Consider the following 16,026-nt stretch of genomic DNA (forward strand, 5'->3'; position numbering starts at 1 on the left):
CTTGGTCCATTGATGATTTGTGACTAGTTTACTGATAAAAGTATCCCGTGGTCAGAATTTCCTCAGAATACTAAAAAAAACAAAAGGGGTCTCATGACTTCCATTTATTTGTAAGGTACTGTACAAGCATCTAAAGGACCCCATCTCCCACTATTACCCCTGGAAAGTGCTACACTCCTTCGGAAGTAACCTCTTGGAAGTCCCTGGCATGAAGGACATCTGGCTGGCCTCAACTAGGACCAGGACATTTTCAGCCCTGACCTCAACCTGGTGGAACTCTGTGTCACTTGAGACCAGGGCCCTGTGAGATATAGTGTAATTCTGCAGGGCCTGTAAAACAGAGATGTTCCACCAGGCCTATGGTTGAGACAGCTATGGTTCGGCCATCTTGACTGGCCTCCCCTTCCCCCCTCTGCTTCCTTCCACCCCCTCCACTTTTCTTCCCATCCCCTTCCCCTTTTTATTGAATAAGGTAGGTTCTGGGGGCATTTTAGTTTGATATGTTTTTTTTTCCTACACGATCCCCCAGTTAGAAAATGTACCTGGAAATTTTACTGGTGCCAAAGCTTTTCAAATTCTATATTAAGAGTTGAGTTTTAATTGTTATTGGGGTGAATTTTATTGTATTATATTGTTTGTATGTGAGCTGCCCTGAGCCCAGCCTTTGGCTGGGATAAGGTGGGATATAAACACAAAATAAAGGAAAAAGTCAGTGACAGCAATCACATGCAGGGATTAAGACAAAGATAACGCTGGTCTGACAACGCTGTAGATTTGTAATGGGATTACACTATGCGTAGGCCAAATCCTACAGCTCTGAGGCCATCCTTTCTTTTCTACCTCAAGTTAAAAGTAGCATAAATGTAGCTACATATTATAGTCCCTCACCTCCAAATCTACATCCTGTTCTGCATTTGAGTCTTCTACAAGTAGAGACAGGATTGCTCTTTTTGTATTCTCCCAGCTATGGTATTCTAATGTTTCCTGCAGCTGTACATTCTTCTGTCTGGTGTTGAAAGACTGGCTGTTACATACTAAATTGCATGGCATTTCAAAGGAGATTTGTGAAAATGTAAATTCCACAAAGGGGTGGGAGGTGGGGAATGGTTCCCTTTAAACCTGTGGAAACAATTCCTCTCCCCATAAGGATAAAATTCAGTATTATTGTGGGTTTCTATCCACCTTTCATGATCTCTGAATTATTTTCTCAATTTCTGTTATTTTTTTTTTCAGCATTAAAATAGATGTGCAGCTATAATCAATGGGAGGAAACCCACTTCGGGATATTTATTTTCCTTGCTTCCCAAAAGGTCCACTTTAGAGCCTTGAAATTAACAGCACAATCTTAAACTGAGTTGCACTCTCCATAGGCTTAGAAGGATATGCTTTTGCTTAAGAAAGAGTGTTATCCTAAGCAAGTTTCAAAAACCCACTGTCAGGTTCTTTTTTCTGCATTAGCAGAGATCAGATTATAAATGATAGATCGAAAGGTAAACTAGTATATACAAATCCTCTGCTGGAGATGGTTCCCACACCTTTGAATCTTCAGTCTTTCTTGTCTACTTGCTGTGGAACAAAACTGGAGTCCTGCTAGGCACAGCACAGTAACAGGAGAGGACCAACTGAGGAGCTGAGTAGGAGAAACAGCTGTTTCAGCCTTACAGCAGGATCTAAAGCAGCACTAAGCAAGGGCATTGATCTCCCAAAATGTCCTTAGGACTTCAGTCTTCATGAGAAGCTTCGTGCATTTAAAAGCATTGGTGTAGTTCCCAGAGGAGACTATTCTAGTTGTAATCTGGCTACCAGTGGCCTTCAGTGGGGTTTGTGCAGAAGCTGATCGGCGCAGACTCCAAACACTTTTTTGAAGAGGAGCCCTTAGGGATGCTAATCAATAGTGGATTCCACACAGCATAAATATGACATCTTTAGGATGTTATAGAAAGACCTGTTTTGGCATTCTGTGTTCCCACAGCACAGGAGAACACAAGCATTGCAAGCCAAAACAGATCTTTCCCACCTGCTGCACAAAGCTCTTGTCAGTTTCACAGTTGCGCTTGCCATTTTGTGTGCTGCAGCAGATTCTCTGTGAGGATTCCCCATGGAGGTTTCCTCTGCTTGCAGCTCATCTGTGCATGACTTTGCTATAAAAAGTAGATGAATAAAGTTTATTTTGCCCAGTGATCTCATGCACTTGTTATATTTGCCTTTTTTAAGAAGGGGAATGTCTGAAAAACTACGGCAAAACAAAATAAGTGCATGTTGCAGCATCTCTAATCGTGTCACTGTAACTTTGCAGACAACCCTTAAAACAGAAAAAAAGAAAAAAACAACAAGGGTGTGGGATCACTAAGCAAAACAAACTTTATTCATCTATTTTTCACAGCAGAATTGTGTATGGATGAGCTGCAAGCAGAGAAAACCTCCATGTAGTGGTGTACTGCCCACAGGGATAGGGGGTGAAATGACTCCAGGTGGAAAAGCGGGGGGTGGTGCAAAATTGCCTCCCCTCCTTCCCCGTGCTGACCCAGGAGGGAGGTGGAAGCAGGGCTAAGCAGTGGGTGGCTCCACCTCCATGCAGGTCGGCTTTTGCCCTCCCCAGGTCCTGGGGATGGTAGGAGCCAACCTGCAGGGAGGCGGGGGAGCAATGCTCAGTGGTGGGCGCCCCCACCCCCTAAGGCTCGCCTCCCAGCCTCTGCCCAGGCTCGCTTTTGCCTGCCCCAGGCCTTGGGGACAGCAGGAGCTGGCCTGCAGGGAGACCGGGGGCAGGGCTTGGTGGTGTGCGGCCCAGGAGCTGGCCTGCTGCTGTGGGGTCCATCTGAGCCACCCCTGAGCCATGCCCCCAATCCCCACCCCCAAGCACAGTGAGGGGTGTGGGGACGCCTGGAAAATATGTTGTCCCTGGACGCCATTTCCCCCCTGATATGCCTCTGCCTCCATGGGGAATCCTCAAGGAGAATCTGTTGTAACACACAAAATGGCGGGTGTGAGCGGCAGAAATGGAAGTAAGAGGTTTAGGCAGGAGAAATAAAGTGTTTCCTGCCTGCTTGTGTTTGCTCAGCAGGCAGGAATTGTCTTCAACCTAGGTTGGGTAAAAGATTGCTAGTTTAGCGATTTTTGGAAAACCTGGGTTGAACTCATTTTGGCGGAAGAGGGTTGTATGATGTTGTTCCCCAAAACACTTTTTACAACATCCTAAAGACATTATATTTGTGCTGTGAGGAATCCACCAACATGATAAGCTTGATGTCGCTGAGCCCTTAAAAACAGATAATAATTGTAATACTATCCTATTACATGCTAACACCCATAGTTATTATTAAAATATAGCACAAAATAAAATAAAATCTATAAGATATTATTTCCAATCATTCAAGTTATCTTCTTTCCTTTTCATACTCAGGCTTCACTGAAAGATGCAGGCTTGGGTTCTCTTCCTTCTCTGCCTGGCAGGGAAAGCCCTGGCAGCACCGGTAAGTAATGAATGTATCTCTTTCTTACAACAGGTTTCCTTGCTCCTGCTCCAGAGCAGCAGCATTTACAGATCATGTTAAAGCCAAAGTTTCACATCATACACACATCACACAGAGTTGGCCACTTATGGAGCTTGCTATAAGAAATGTTCACAGAGTGATAAACAATTTGTGCAGCAGCAGGCAGACATGTAGATGGACTGCTTGAATTCTGAGGGACTGGTTTGAAAGAGTATGGTTCACTCTACACGTCCACCTGAGCACAGAAACCTCCAAATACTCACTGCAAAAAAAGGAAAAGGCAGAAAGACATCTCTGAACTCCACACTTTTCCACTTTGTTTCCACCATGTTTCTGTAGAAAGAATGGCTGGTGATAAAAGGTCCCTCAGGCTCTGCAGTCAGGCAGGCTGGGAGTGAAGCAGTGCAAACAGCCATGGGAGGATTTTGATATTTGATTCTTCTCTGACTTTGCCTACTTTGTTTTATAACTGAGGTTCAACAACTCGAGCTACTGAGCAACAGGCAGAAAGCCAATGGATATACCCTCCTCCCTCACCAGCCTGGGGGGAGAGAAGAATTGTTGAATCCACCTGACCAGAGATGGAGCTGGGGGGTGGAGCCAGCAGAATAAAGCTGAGCTGGTCAAACTGAGTGCTCAGTTTGATGTTAAGCTTAGCCTGGGTTCAAGTTCGAGGTCAAACAGGCATGCCTCATCCATTAACTCCACCCGGAGTTTGACGGCAGAGCAGGGTAAACCTAGTTGAATGCTGGCCAGGTTCAGCATTCAACTGCATGCCTGCCCCTAAACTCCACGTGGAGATCGGGGGTGGGACACAGTCACTCCCAGAGACTTCAGGGCATGGGCTGACATCCCTTGAAGGGCTGCACCTGGGGCACATGTCCTGCCTTCCCCACTCTAGATACACCCCTGGCCATACCATCTTTTAAAAGCCCAGGATCTGTCAGGAAATAAAGGTGGCAACAAGAGCCTGGTTGTCAACCAGACACTGGTCAGAATCTGCTTGTGAACTGATTATGTTCATAAGTCTGGTCTAGGGTACTTGAGTGCCTTCAACAGTAAGGCATGAGATGGGGTAAGGCTGCTTTTCAAATACAAGTGACATAGGCCCTTATGCATGGAACACTTACCTCAAACCTGTTCTCTGCGCAGTGGGCATGTAATGGGCTCTCTTTGCATGTCTCTGTTGACACATGAGGAGGCAGTTCAGTGCCTTGCAGCTGCTTGAAAGTCTCAAAGAGGCCTCTGGTTCTCTCATGGTTTTTTTAACTCCGCCCATCAACAACCTTAAAGGGGCAGAGTTGATATTCTCTCCTCCCTCCCTTTCCCCCTCCCCACACACACTATGTATCTCTGCCACCATCACAAGAGATGGGAAAAGACAGGCTTGTTTTAAAACAGAGCCCTTCCTGCCACTGGGAGGCAGAAGCAGAGCATGGGGAGGTAAGGTGTAGCCCAAAAGACACCTTCTTGTACTGTTTGTTGGGAAAAAGTCTCTGTTGTTATTTTATATCGAAAGAGCGATATCTTGATCTCTCCATATGTGCACTTTGGAGAAGCAGGAAGGAGCCAACAGCATGGAGGGGAGGGGGAGGTAGAAGGCTCCGGGGCACCTGGCAACTGAGGCTGTGCTGGTGGAGGAAAGACTGAACACATACATTAGACAGAGATGGGGGGTTCTCCCCCCCTCCCCGTTGCCACTATAAATATGAGAGATTGATCTTTCAATCTCTTGATCACTGCACTTAGGGAAGCAGGAAGGAGCCAATAGCATGAAGGGGGGAGGTGAGGGGGAAGGTGTGCAAAACAGTGCAAAGGAGTGGGAAGTTTGGCCATGGGTGGAGAGAAGATGTGCCCACTGCAAATTTGCCCCACTCCGGTGGTAAAGCAGTATTTAAATCAAACTGTATAAGTGGTTTTGCTTGCGATGGAGAGAGTGGCAAGTGAAAGTGGGACTCCAAAAAATACATCTGTACAAGGAAACTTGCCATGGCAAACACTGGCCTTCATTATGCATCAAAGACCTTGTGCATTTGGCCATAAAGAGCTTACTGACTAACTCCCGTCTAACACCAGTCCTATTTGGATCTGACAGTGGCAAAGGGAAGAATTATACTAAAAAGTCTATCATTTCCGTCTATTGAGGAAGGCAGGCCTAGCTGATGAAAGGGCTTGGGTGTGGCCAGCAAGGAGGTTTGTGTACACCTGTCCAATGACTGAAACAGGGAGCGGAAAAAGAAGGAATTGGTAACACAGGAGAATGGGAAACATTATCTCCTTTTTGCTTTTTTTCAGCAGGAGGATGTGTCAGAGGATATGTACGTAGCGGTAGATGATCTTGTAACAGAGGTAAGATATTATACAACACTGACTCTCATTTTTGACCTGCAACATTCTCCATGCATGCCAACATAATTGGCTCCAGTCATCAATTGTCAAATCCAGGCTTCATCGCTTTGATCAGAAACAAAGCGTTTGCAAACATGGCATATGGATAATTGGCACCGGCCTGGTTTTTTTAAATCTGTCCTTCAACTGCTCAGGGGGCGGAGGGGGGGGGGCTCAAGTTGTTGTCATATCCATAAGTTGGCAAGCTCTGAGCCAAAGGGTATTTAGGTCCCATTCACTCCCTCCTTCTCCTCACACTTTTCATTAAATGCCTCCCTTGTGCAGAACAAAGGAAGGAAGTTGCAGAGGGAAACTTCCTAGAGAGGCAAATGCAATTACCTGCCCCCATGCAACAAATGACAGGAGGAGGATGGAACAAAGTTCACTTTGCCTGGGGCAGTGGTGTAGCATTTGCTTTCAACAAAATTAACTCTACTGATAATTAGAAGTCACCAATATTTAGTAAGAGCAACTAAGAACTGAAACATTCCCTTGCTCTGACCTTCCTGGGCTTTTACTAACAATGTGCATTTATGGACTTGGTATCCATGTTGCAGAAGAGCACAGTTCTAACTGACTTTTCCCCATTTTTTTCTGTTTAGGAACCTGTAGGCGTTAATCCAGTCCAGGTGGAGGTTGGTGAATTTGAAGAGCCTACTGTGGATGTGGAGGAGGTGGCTTCCGAACGTAAGGCATCTCACATCTAATACCAACCTCCACTGCTCAGAAGTAAAAGCTTGCTGCAGACATGTCAGGGTAGACTGGCCCTTTAAATGACCAGAAAAATTTCCAGTGGAGGGCCACCCGCAGCCAGAAGGAAGCTGAGCAAGGGAGCAATGAATTCCTGCCCTACTGGCAATGCTATTCAATCAGACAGATCTGTCTCTGAGCCATGGTAATGATGGCAGGGAGTATTGACCTTTTAACAAGCCCTTGCCCCCATCACTGAGGCCTTGGTTTGAGTTGAGCACTGCCATCTTTTTTATGTGTTTGTTTAATTAATTATTAAAATATTTGTATCCAGTTTTCCCATGTGGCTCAAAGAGACTTAAAAGAGAGACATTTCCCATTTGAAAAGAGATTGGGGAGAACTGGTCATGCAGGACATACTTCATCTGAGGCCACTGAAATATTCAGCCATGATTTTTTCACTGTTACTACCTTTTAAAGGATTTATTGGTCAATCAAATGGCAAATGTTTGAAGTACATTAGACATACGATTTAACTTCTGCCATTTATAATTTAATTTGCCAATCTGATAGAGCGGTTCTGGTGGTTTTCTTCTAACCTTAGCCTGTAACAAACTCAAAATAATGGACTTTGCCTGACCACATAAACATTCTTTTTACCATATCTTCACCCAGTGAGCCAAGCAAATTATAAGCTGGACATCTCGGACACTGCTCTTTGTGAAAAGTCTGAGAACATGTCTCTATGATCAGTGCTCCAGGTTTTTATGAGGCATTTTTTGGCTTCTCACATTGCTTTTCTGATCCCACTTAGACCCCTGCCAGAACCATCACTGCAAGCATGGCAAAGTCTGTGAAGTAGATGAAGAAAACAACCCTATGTGTGTCTGCCAGAATCCTTCCAACTGCCCTGCTAGCACTGCAGTGTTTGAGAAGGTGAGAAGAGACTTTTTACGATTCAAGATACAGATAAGTGAACCCAGGGCAATACAGCAACAAACAAGGGAACAGTGGCTGCTCATACATGGAGCCCTTGGTGCTATCTTGAGGTTGCTCCTATGCTGCTCCCAATAATATATGCAATTTCCACCCATATAGTTAGGGTGAAAAATCATGATTTTGTACAAGAGCAATGCCTATCCTAGGATGCCTTGAGTCACAACTCTGGTATGTAACCACATTATCCACCCTAATCATGCGACCATAAATTTCATATGTCACTGGAAACAATTGCAGGATGGTAGACCATGCCACTCCACAAATCTATACACAAGGCCTTGGTCATAGGTCTAAAGGTAGTCCATCTTAGTGATCCAAGAGTCACAGTTACAGTGATCAAAAGAGGTCATATTTGGCTGAGGAGGAAAGCATGTTGATTGAAGTACTTGATAAGATCCTTGAAGAACTGAAGACCTTCAACAATTGTTGATGGCCTTTCAAATGTGTATTTGTGAGTGTTTGATTCTAGAAATTATTTAGAATGTTTTTGAATGTTGCACCTTCCTTTGAGTGTCACTTTGGCCATTGAGAAGCATTACAGAAATGTTATTAAAATGTCAATGGCCTTCTGCAGTCACTAACAGAGAAAAAAATGGATCCTCACCACATTTGAGCAAATTTTCATTTCTAATTCAACTATTCTTTTTTTGCAAAGGTATGTGGTACTGACAACAAGACCTATGACACCTCTTGCCACTTCTTTGCCACCAAATGCACTTTGGAGGGAACCAAGAAGGGACACAAACTCCACCTGGACTACATTGGACCTTGCAAATGTAAGTTTTCGTCCTTGAGCTGAAGAACAATTGGATTAGAAAGTAATTTATCAAGAATTGAGTTAGAGTTTCCAGGCTGTGGCATTTACGTGATCTAAGAAATAACCCAAATAATTTCCATGTTGTACTAAAATAAGCTAGCATGGGACTCTACAGGGAAGTGGATAACAAATGAGTCACAAGGAGCTGTACAACTGGAACTTGGATAATTGGCTTCCTTCAGATTGTTTATGGCACCATACTAAAAGATCCTAATATGTGAAGCCACATTCACACTAGTTATTCTCCAAAAGAAACCCTACTGAAAACCATTTAGGGCATTCTGTAACAATGGGAGAATATCCAGAATTGTGCCCAAAGACTGATAGCTACATTTTTGTTAGCGATAAACTCTAAGAGAGACTGGGAGATGAGGGAGAAGAGATCCAATTCTTCCCCATCATTTCACAAATAATGCTATGGAGTTGTTATGAGCTTGGGTATCAGGGAAGAGACAGGGCTCCAGAATGCTTGGAAAACAAAGTACCAGCTTTTATTGATTACAAATTTTGCCTAACAGAAAACGAGCATCACACTCACCAAATAGCTGGCCAGGCAAGGGTCCTTCAGTGCAGATCAATCAGGAGAGAAGCTTCAAGGGAAGATCTTTGCTAATCTTCTGGATTACACAGTTGGGTTTTTTTCCTTTTGTCCTGTCTTCTTGCCAGTGACTCCTGGCAATGTAAGGTCACAATGGCACCCAGTGGTCTTCTCCCCTAGATGGACATTCTGGCATCCACCACAATCCGCCTTTGGATTCCTTGCCTCAGTATCCTGTGGGCTGATAGGGCAACTTCTGGTCTCAGACACATGGAACTCTGCTGAAAGGTGTCTCTGCCTCCTGTGAATTTCCAGTACTAAAGTGGCATGTGGAGGTTCTCACTACTAGAGTCTGTGGTGTTTCTTACTTCAAGATCTTGACTTCAGGTGATAATGGTGACCAAATGTCCTTTCCTATTCACTGATTGCAAATATCTATCAATAACCACCAGTCTAGTCTAGAGATATATGAGATTGTTTCTAATTAGCAAGCATTTCCTGGCTTACTCTCTGCTTTGGGGCAAGGTAGCTCCATATGTTTGTTGAACACACAGTGCCAATGGTTATTTCCTGTTTCTCATGGTTTATCTATAGCTGTCCTGCATTACTAACAAGCTCCCAAAGTATAGCTGGAAAACAAGTTGCATAAATCACAAACAGGATTCCCTGCCAAAATTCTGAGCTGGAGGCATGGGGTTACCTTAGGCCAGAACACAAACTGTATAGTCAACGTTACTCTACTGTATTTGGCTTTGGTTGGATATTCTGAACACATGAAGCTGCCTTATATTGGGCCACAAAAGTCAGAATTGTCTATTCAGACTGGAAGTCGCTCTCCAAGGTCTCAGGCAGAGGTCTTCCACATCACATCCTAACTGATCATTCTAACTGCACATGCCAGAAATTGAACCTGGGACTGTTTGCACATCAATCTGATACTCTACCACTGAGCCACAGTCCCTTCCCAATTTTCAGCTTAATGAAGTCTCATATTTTAAAACAAAGAAGCTTCCGCAATGAAGACAACACATTAGCTTCAGTCCTATGAAGTAATTCCACTCAAGCTCATTAATTTCAGTGGCCTTAAGATTGAAGTAACTCCATGTAGGATTGCACTATAAGTCCCCCAGTCTTTAGACAGTGATGGCCAAGCACAAATCCAGTTAAAGCAATATCATTTTTAAAAGCTATTCAAACACTGGCCACACTGACTAGTGACTGGGTCAGAGAAACTTTGTGCTTTCAGCATCAGTGCTTGGCTACATGTGTGTTCAGTATCCATGAAATATTTGCTTAAATGTGTGCTCAAATTAATGGAATTCCAGGGTTGTATGAAGATCTCACCAACAGTGTTATACTTTGCTCTTTGTGGAAGAAGTTGAATCTGGATCTATCAAAATGTTGTAGTTGTCTAAACTTAATCTTAAAGTCTATTCTGATATTTTAGGATTTTAAAAAGTCAGTACATGCTCCACAAAACAAAATCAAAACCAGACACACATGAAACCTGTTGTAGAAGATAGCCATATGTTGCTACATGATCCAAGGAGGGTCACAGGGAATTCTAGAAGTGGGTCTAGCTAGAAACACTGGTCTAGTAGCTTTTGGAAGGTTACTATGGGAAAGACTGGACTAAGGAATTAATCTGGTTGATTTCAGTAATTCCTGACTGCCATGATACTGAACTGGGTGAATTCCCTCTGCGTATGCGTGACTGGCTGAAGAATGTACTGGTCACCTTGTATGAACGTGATGAAAACAACAACCTGTTGACTGAGAAGCAGAAACTCAGGGTGAGCAACAGTACATACCCGCAACATGTTCTGTCTACAGAATTGGAAGTATACTTCCCTTGTGAACATACAGAGACAAGATCTATAGACCTCTTCCTCATACTGAACATATTACTGCCTAATGAAAGCCAACAGAACACATTAAGGCCAAAGTTATTTCACACTTTGCGCTTTTAAAAAATAGTATTTATTTATTTACTGTATATTTATTTCCTGCCCCTCATCAAAGTTCCTTTGTGCACCTAAGTTTTTGAGGTAAGCCTAAACATTTTAAGTGTCCAGCAAACATGCCTTTGCATAAGCAAGAGTTATTCCAGTATGTCCATCAGTACCATCAGAGAGAATGGGTTGGCTGCAGATCTCTGTGAAATATCTAGTTGTGGCAAACTAAATGTATTGTCACATAATGTGTGAAATGCTATTATTTGCCCAAACATGAAACACAACGTAATCCTTTCATAGTCATTGTCTCCCATGTGGACCTTTCCACTACAGAAAAAGGCATTCTAGCAGTGATTTCAGATGGAAACTTATCTTAGGACAGCAAGGCATGCATCAAATCTCATTCTGCACATTTCTCCCAATGTTTTTTATAGTATAGCCTCCTTTAGCTGCTTAGCTCCTGTTGCAGGCTATATAAAAATGGAAATTTTATCTTGCTGGATAGGTAAAGAAGATCCATGAGAATGAAAAGCGCCTGGAAGCTGGTGACCACACCATGGAACTGCTGGCCCGTGACTTTGAAAAGAATTACAACATGTACATCTTCCCTGTGCACTGGCAATTTGGTCAGCTTGACCAGCATCCTGTTGATGGGTATGTACCTATGTGCTTATTCAAAGGAGAGGTTCTTCCCCTGACCTCTGATAAGCCTTGGCAAGTAATTCACATCTATTTGAGTCATCTGTTTTCAGACATTAGGCAAATGGCTCAATGAATACTTTGGGACCTGAGAGTCCAAAATGGACCCACTCAGCTCCTGCCATGACTTGTCAGTTTTGTCTTGAGAAGTGGTTTTAGCATGCCATGATGATAATTCACTGTAGATCAAGTTTCTGGCCCCAGCATCTCTGCTTAAATAAGGATCAAGTAGAAGGTGACGTGAAAGACCTTTACCTGAGACTTTGGAGAGCTTTTTCCAATCAGAATGGACAATACAGACTATCAAAGAACAATGGTTCACCTTAGCATGGGGCAGCTTCATGTATTCAAAATTCCTGTACCAGTATTCCCATTCCACACACTGGAGCTGATGGTATTAATGTGGGATATTCTGAAATGATTCATCCCTCCCATGTACTTCCCTCATTCCATACATTACCGAGTAATATGAGCTACAACCAAGCACCCATTTTGCTCTTGCAACGAATGCATCAGGATCCCACTAAAAGGAAGAACTTGCCATTAGCCACAAGAATGAGAAAGAGAGCAAGTGAAAATGTGGGAACCACCTTTGACTTAAACCAGTGCCATGAACTGATGTGCTTGTTTGTAAAGTGCCTAGAGTCTCTTTACAGGAGAGAAAGGCAACCAGTACATTTGCCCCTGAGCCAGTGTGGTGAAGTGGTTAAGAGTGGTGGACTCTGATCTGGAGAACCAGGTTTGATTCCCCACTCCTCCACATGAGTGGCAAATTCTTATCTGGTGAACTGGATTTGTTTCCCTGCTCCTTCATATGAAGCCAGTTGTGTGACCTTGGGCTAATCACAGTTCCTCAGAACTTTCTCACCCCACCTAGCTCACAAGGTGTTATGAAGACAGGAAGGGAAAGGTGTTAGTAAGCAACTTTGAGATTCCTTACAGGAGAGAAATGTGTGGTATAAATTCAAACTCTTCTTATTGGTTTGATAGGAGTACAGATCCAGGAAACAGAGCCCTGCCCATTGAACAGACATGAGAACTACTCCGGTTTTTAAACAAAGAGTATAAATTGATGGAAGAGGCAGTCAGGGGTGATGAGATCATCATCTGCTTTTTTCCTGCATGTGCCTTCAAGGCTAATCCTGCTTGCTTATGTAACCATTTTGAACAATGGGAAGGAAGACATTCTTTCCACTTAACCTGTTGGCATGTTCTGAGTATTGTGATCATCTTGTCATCTCTTGCAGGTACCTGTCCCACACTGAGCTGGCCCCCTTGAGAGCTCCTCTCATCCCCATGGAACACTGCACCACTCGCTTCTTTGAGGCCTGTGATCTAGATGGCGACAAGTACATTGCCCTGGAGGAATGGGCCAGCTGCTTTGGCATTAAGGAGAGTAAGTACCATGATGCTTTCTAAACCACAGCTGAAATGATGCTAGAGAAAAATGCAGCCACTAACCCCAGGTATCTCATGATAAGTCTAGGTAATCACAAGAATTAGGGATTCAAGAACAAAAAAAGATACCAATGACTAGGGATACTTTTGGTGAGGTACTGACCAGTGGTGGCGAACCTATGGCACTCCAGTTGTTCATGGACTACAATTCCCATCAGCCCCTGCCAGAATGGCCATCAAGCTAGCCATGCTGGCAGGGGCTGATGGGAATTGTAGTCCACACAACTGGAGTGCCATAGGTTCACCACCACGGGACTATGCTAACACTGTAGAATTACTGGTAGTTCTCTTGACACTCTGTTACACCTTTCACCTGTATCCCACTCTTACTCTGAGAAGTTCAGAGCAGCTTACATTTGATTCCTAGGCAATCTGCCTTCCACGCAGTTTACAATGCCAGAGCAACTTTATTTCAGTGAGAATATCTGGAATCTCTCCATAGAGGATTACAGTGTGAGCATCTTCCCATTGTCCCAAACTAGGGTTTCAAGGCAAATGATGCAGCAGCCTTCTTGAAATCAATCGAGCCTAGCCCTGGATCTAATAAGTGCCTGGATAGGGGACCCAAGGGAAACTCTATGCATGTAACCTTAATGTCTCCAAGGTGTGTGAGCGAGCTGCTCCAGGAACTTAAATGATAGGTTTTAAACATTAGGTTTTAAATTATCAGTGTGTGTAGAGGGACATGTGTAATATTGGTTTGAGCTATGTGTATTGTCCCTCATGTAGAGGCCAGGATGGGATCTGGGATCCCAGTGATTATAGGGCGAAGTAGAGAAAGTGGTAGGAGCAGGCCATGTTATAGGCAGAGAGTGAGATGCGGTAATGCTTGCTCTCTGTCTGACCAGCGCCCTATCCCGCAGCATGTGGGTGGCAGGATGGGACTTAATAACTCTGCTCTGTCAGTGGTGTTGATAAATGCCAGGTCCATCAATAATGAAACCGCTGTTCTCCAGGATTTTCTCGAGGAACAGCAGATGGACCTGGCTTGTGTCACAGAGACCTGGGTGAGGGAAAGGGAAACTGTTGTTCTCAATGAGCTCACCCCCAGGCTTCATGACACTCCACCAACCCTGGACACAGGGTTTTGTGTGACACTTAATCCAGTGGGTTGGGGGGCTGGGGAGACCGCCAGCCTTAGATGGTAAGGCCCAATATCTGGCCTCATAAGTAAAGAGTCTCAGCGTAACCTTGGACTCTACCCTTTCGTTGGAGGACCAGATTATGAGAACAGCCCAGAATGCATTTTTCCACCTTTGCCAGGCTAGGCAGATGGTAAGGCCCAATATCTGGCCTCATAAGTGAAGAGTCTCGGCGTAACCTTGGACTCTACCCTTTCGTTGGAGGACCAGATTATGAGAACAGCCCAGAATGCATTTTTCCACCTTTGCCAGGCTAGGCAGATGGTAAGGCCCAATATCTGGCCTCATAAGTGAAGAGTCTCGGCGTAACCTTGGACTCTACCCTTTCATTGGAGGACCAGATCATGAGAACAGCCCAGAATGCATTTTTCCACCTTTGCCAGGCTAGGCAGATGGTAAGGCCCAATATCTGGCCTCATAAGTGAAGAGTCTTGGCTTAACCTTGGACTCTACCCTTTCGTTGGAGGACCAGATTATGAGAACAGCCCAGAATGCATTTTTCCACCTTTGCCAGGCTAGGCAGTTGGCCCCCTACCTCTCCCAATCCGGCTTCCCTGCAGTCATGCATGCGGCGGTCACCACCAGGCAAGATTACTGCAACTTGCTTTACGCTGGCCTACCTTTGTCACTGATCCAGAAATTAAAACTTGTACAAAATGCAACCACAAGGCTGCTTACAGAAGCAGCCAGCAGAGACCATATAACACTGGTCCTGGAATATCTACACTGGCTGTCCGTCGAGTACCAGATCATCTTCAAAGTTTTGGTGTTAACTTAACCTATAAGGCCATAAGCGGCCTTGGACCCACATACTTGCAGGACCGCATCTCCCAATATTGCCCTCAGAGTGGAGAGGAATCTACTGGTGGTCCCATGCCCGAGGGATATCCAGCTGGCTGTAACAAGGGCCAGGGCCTTTATGGCCCTGGCCCCAGCCTGGTGGAACATGCTGCCGAATAACATCAGGGTCCTGTGGAGCCTGACCCAATTCCACAGGGCCTGTAAAACGGAGCTGCTTCACCAGGCCTTTCCATCAAGCTAGCTAGATATTTCCCAATTACAATATCTCCCCTGAGCCTCCTGTGGGAGAAACATCTGGGGTTTTTAGTTGGATTGTTTTAAATGGTTTTATGATTTGTTTTTATTCAGTGTTATTTGTAGGAGTTTTATGTAGGATTTTAGGTTTTATGTCATTGTAAGCCGCCCTGAGCCCTTTGGGGGTAGGGCGAGGTATCAATATAAAAATAAATAAATACATAAAATTTAAAAGACACAATAAAATATATAGTTAATCAATACACCCACCCATTTGTTCTATGCAAATCAGACAATACTTGTTGCTTTTTTATCCCTTAGCAGCTTAGCTTATTTGGATTGGGAGAAAAGGGGAAAGGAGCTATTTCTGAATACTGATCCATTCAACTACTGGCTTAACTAATTACTAATAATTTTAAAAGATCATCTGGGAGCCACACTAAGACTGACTGGATTCCTCAATAAATTACCAACTCTGTTCTTATATGATCTTTTCTTCTTTTGCAGAGGATATTGACAAGGATCTCGTGATCTAAACCTTCCTCATCTGTTACCAACAATTCCACATTTTCTTTCATTTTTTTAACAGTTTGGGGATTTTATTTGTGTTACCGGGGACAAGGTGCTAATATAGATCTAAACATATATATTAACGGTGCTAAAAAAGACAGAAATTTGTTGTTAGTAGCCTAATCTATACCACTAGATTACCTTGCTCTTGCCTGTGTGTTTCTGCCAGGCCTTTGATTTGATCATACCAGTACAGGGACAAATCTGTTTCTGTTCTAAGTTATCTACATCACTTCTGACCCAC

The 16,026-nt window shown here is 44.0% G+C and overlaps 1 protein-coding gene across 1 annotated transcript in view; it reads left to right on the forward strand.

Moving 5' to 3' along the window:
- SPARC (secreted protein acidic and cysteine rich) overlaps positions 1 to 16,026 on the forward strand; it is a 32,702-nt gene that overhangs the window by 16,209 nt on the left and 467 nt on the right. Inside the window, exons 2-10 of the mRNA XM_048487783.1 lie at positions 3,401 to 3,470; positions 5,787 to 5,840; positions 6,482 to 6,566; positions 7,384 to 7,505; positions 8,224 to 8,344; positions 10,583 to 10,716; positions 11,384 to 11,532; positions 12,825 to 12,973; positions 15,720 to 16,026. The exon at positions 15,720 to 16,026 is cut by the window's right edge and continues 467 nt beyond it. Of these exons, the coding sequence (XP_048343740.1) occupies positions 3,414 to 3,470; positions 5,787 to 5,840; positions 6,482 to 6,566; positions 7,384 to 7,505; positions 8,224 to 8,344; positions 10,583 to 10,716; positions 11,384 to 11,532; positions 12,825 to 12,973; positions 15,720 to 15,748 (900 nt within the window). The 5' untranslated portion in view covers positions 3,401 to 3,413 and the 3' untranslated portion in view covers positions 15,749 to 16,026. The remainder of the gene's footprint in view (positions 1 to 3,400; positions 3,471 to 5,786; positions 5,841 to 6,481; positions 6,567 to 7,383; positions 7,506 to 8,223; positions 8,345 to 10,582; positions 10,717 to 11,383; positions 11,533 to 12,824; positions 12,974 to 15,719) is intronic.

Source organism: Sphaerodactylus townsendi, linkage group LG03, assembly GCF_021028975.2.
Source record: "Sphaerodactylus townsendi isolate TG3544 linkage group LG03, MPM_Stown_v2.3, whole genome shotgun sequence".
Taxonomy (NCBI): Eukaryota; Metazoa; Chordata; class Lepidosauria; order Squamata; family Sphaerodactylidae; genus Sphaerodactylus; species Sphaerodactylus townsendi.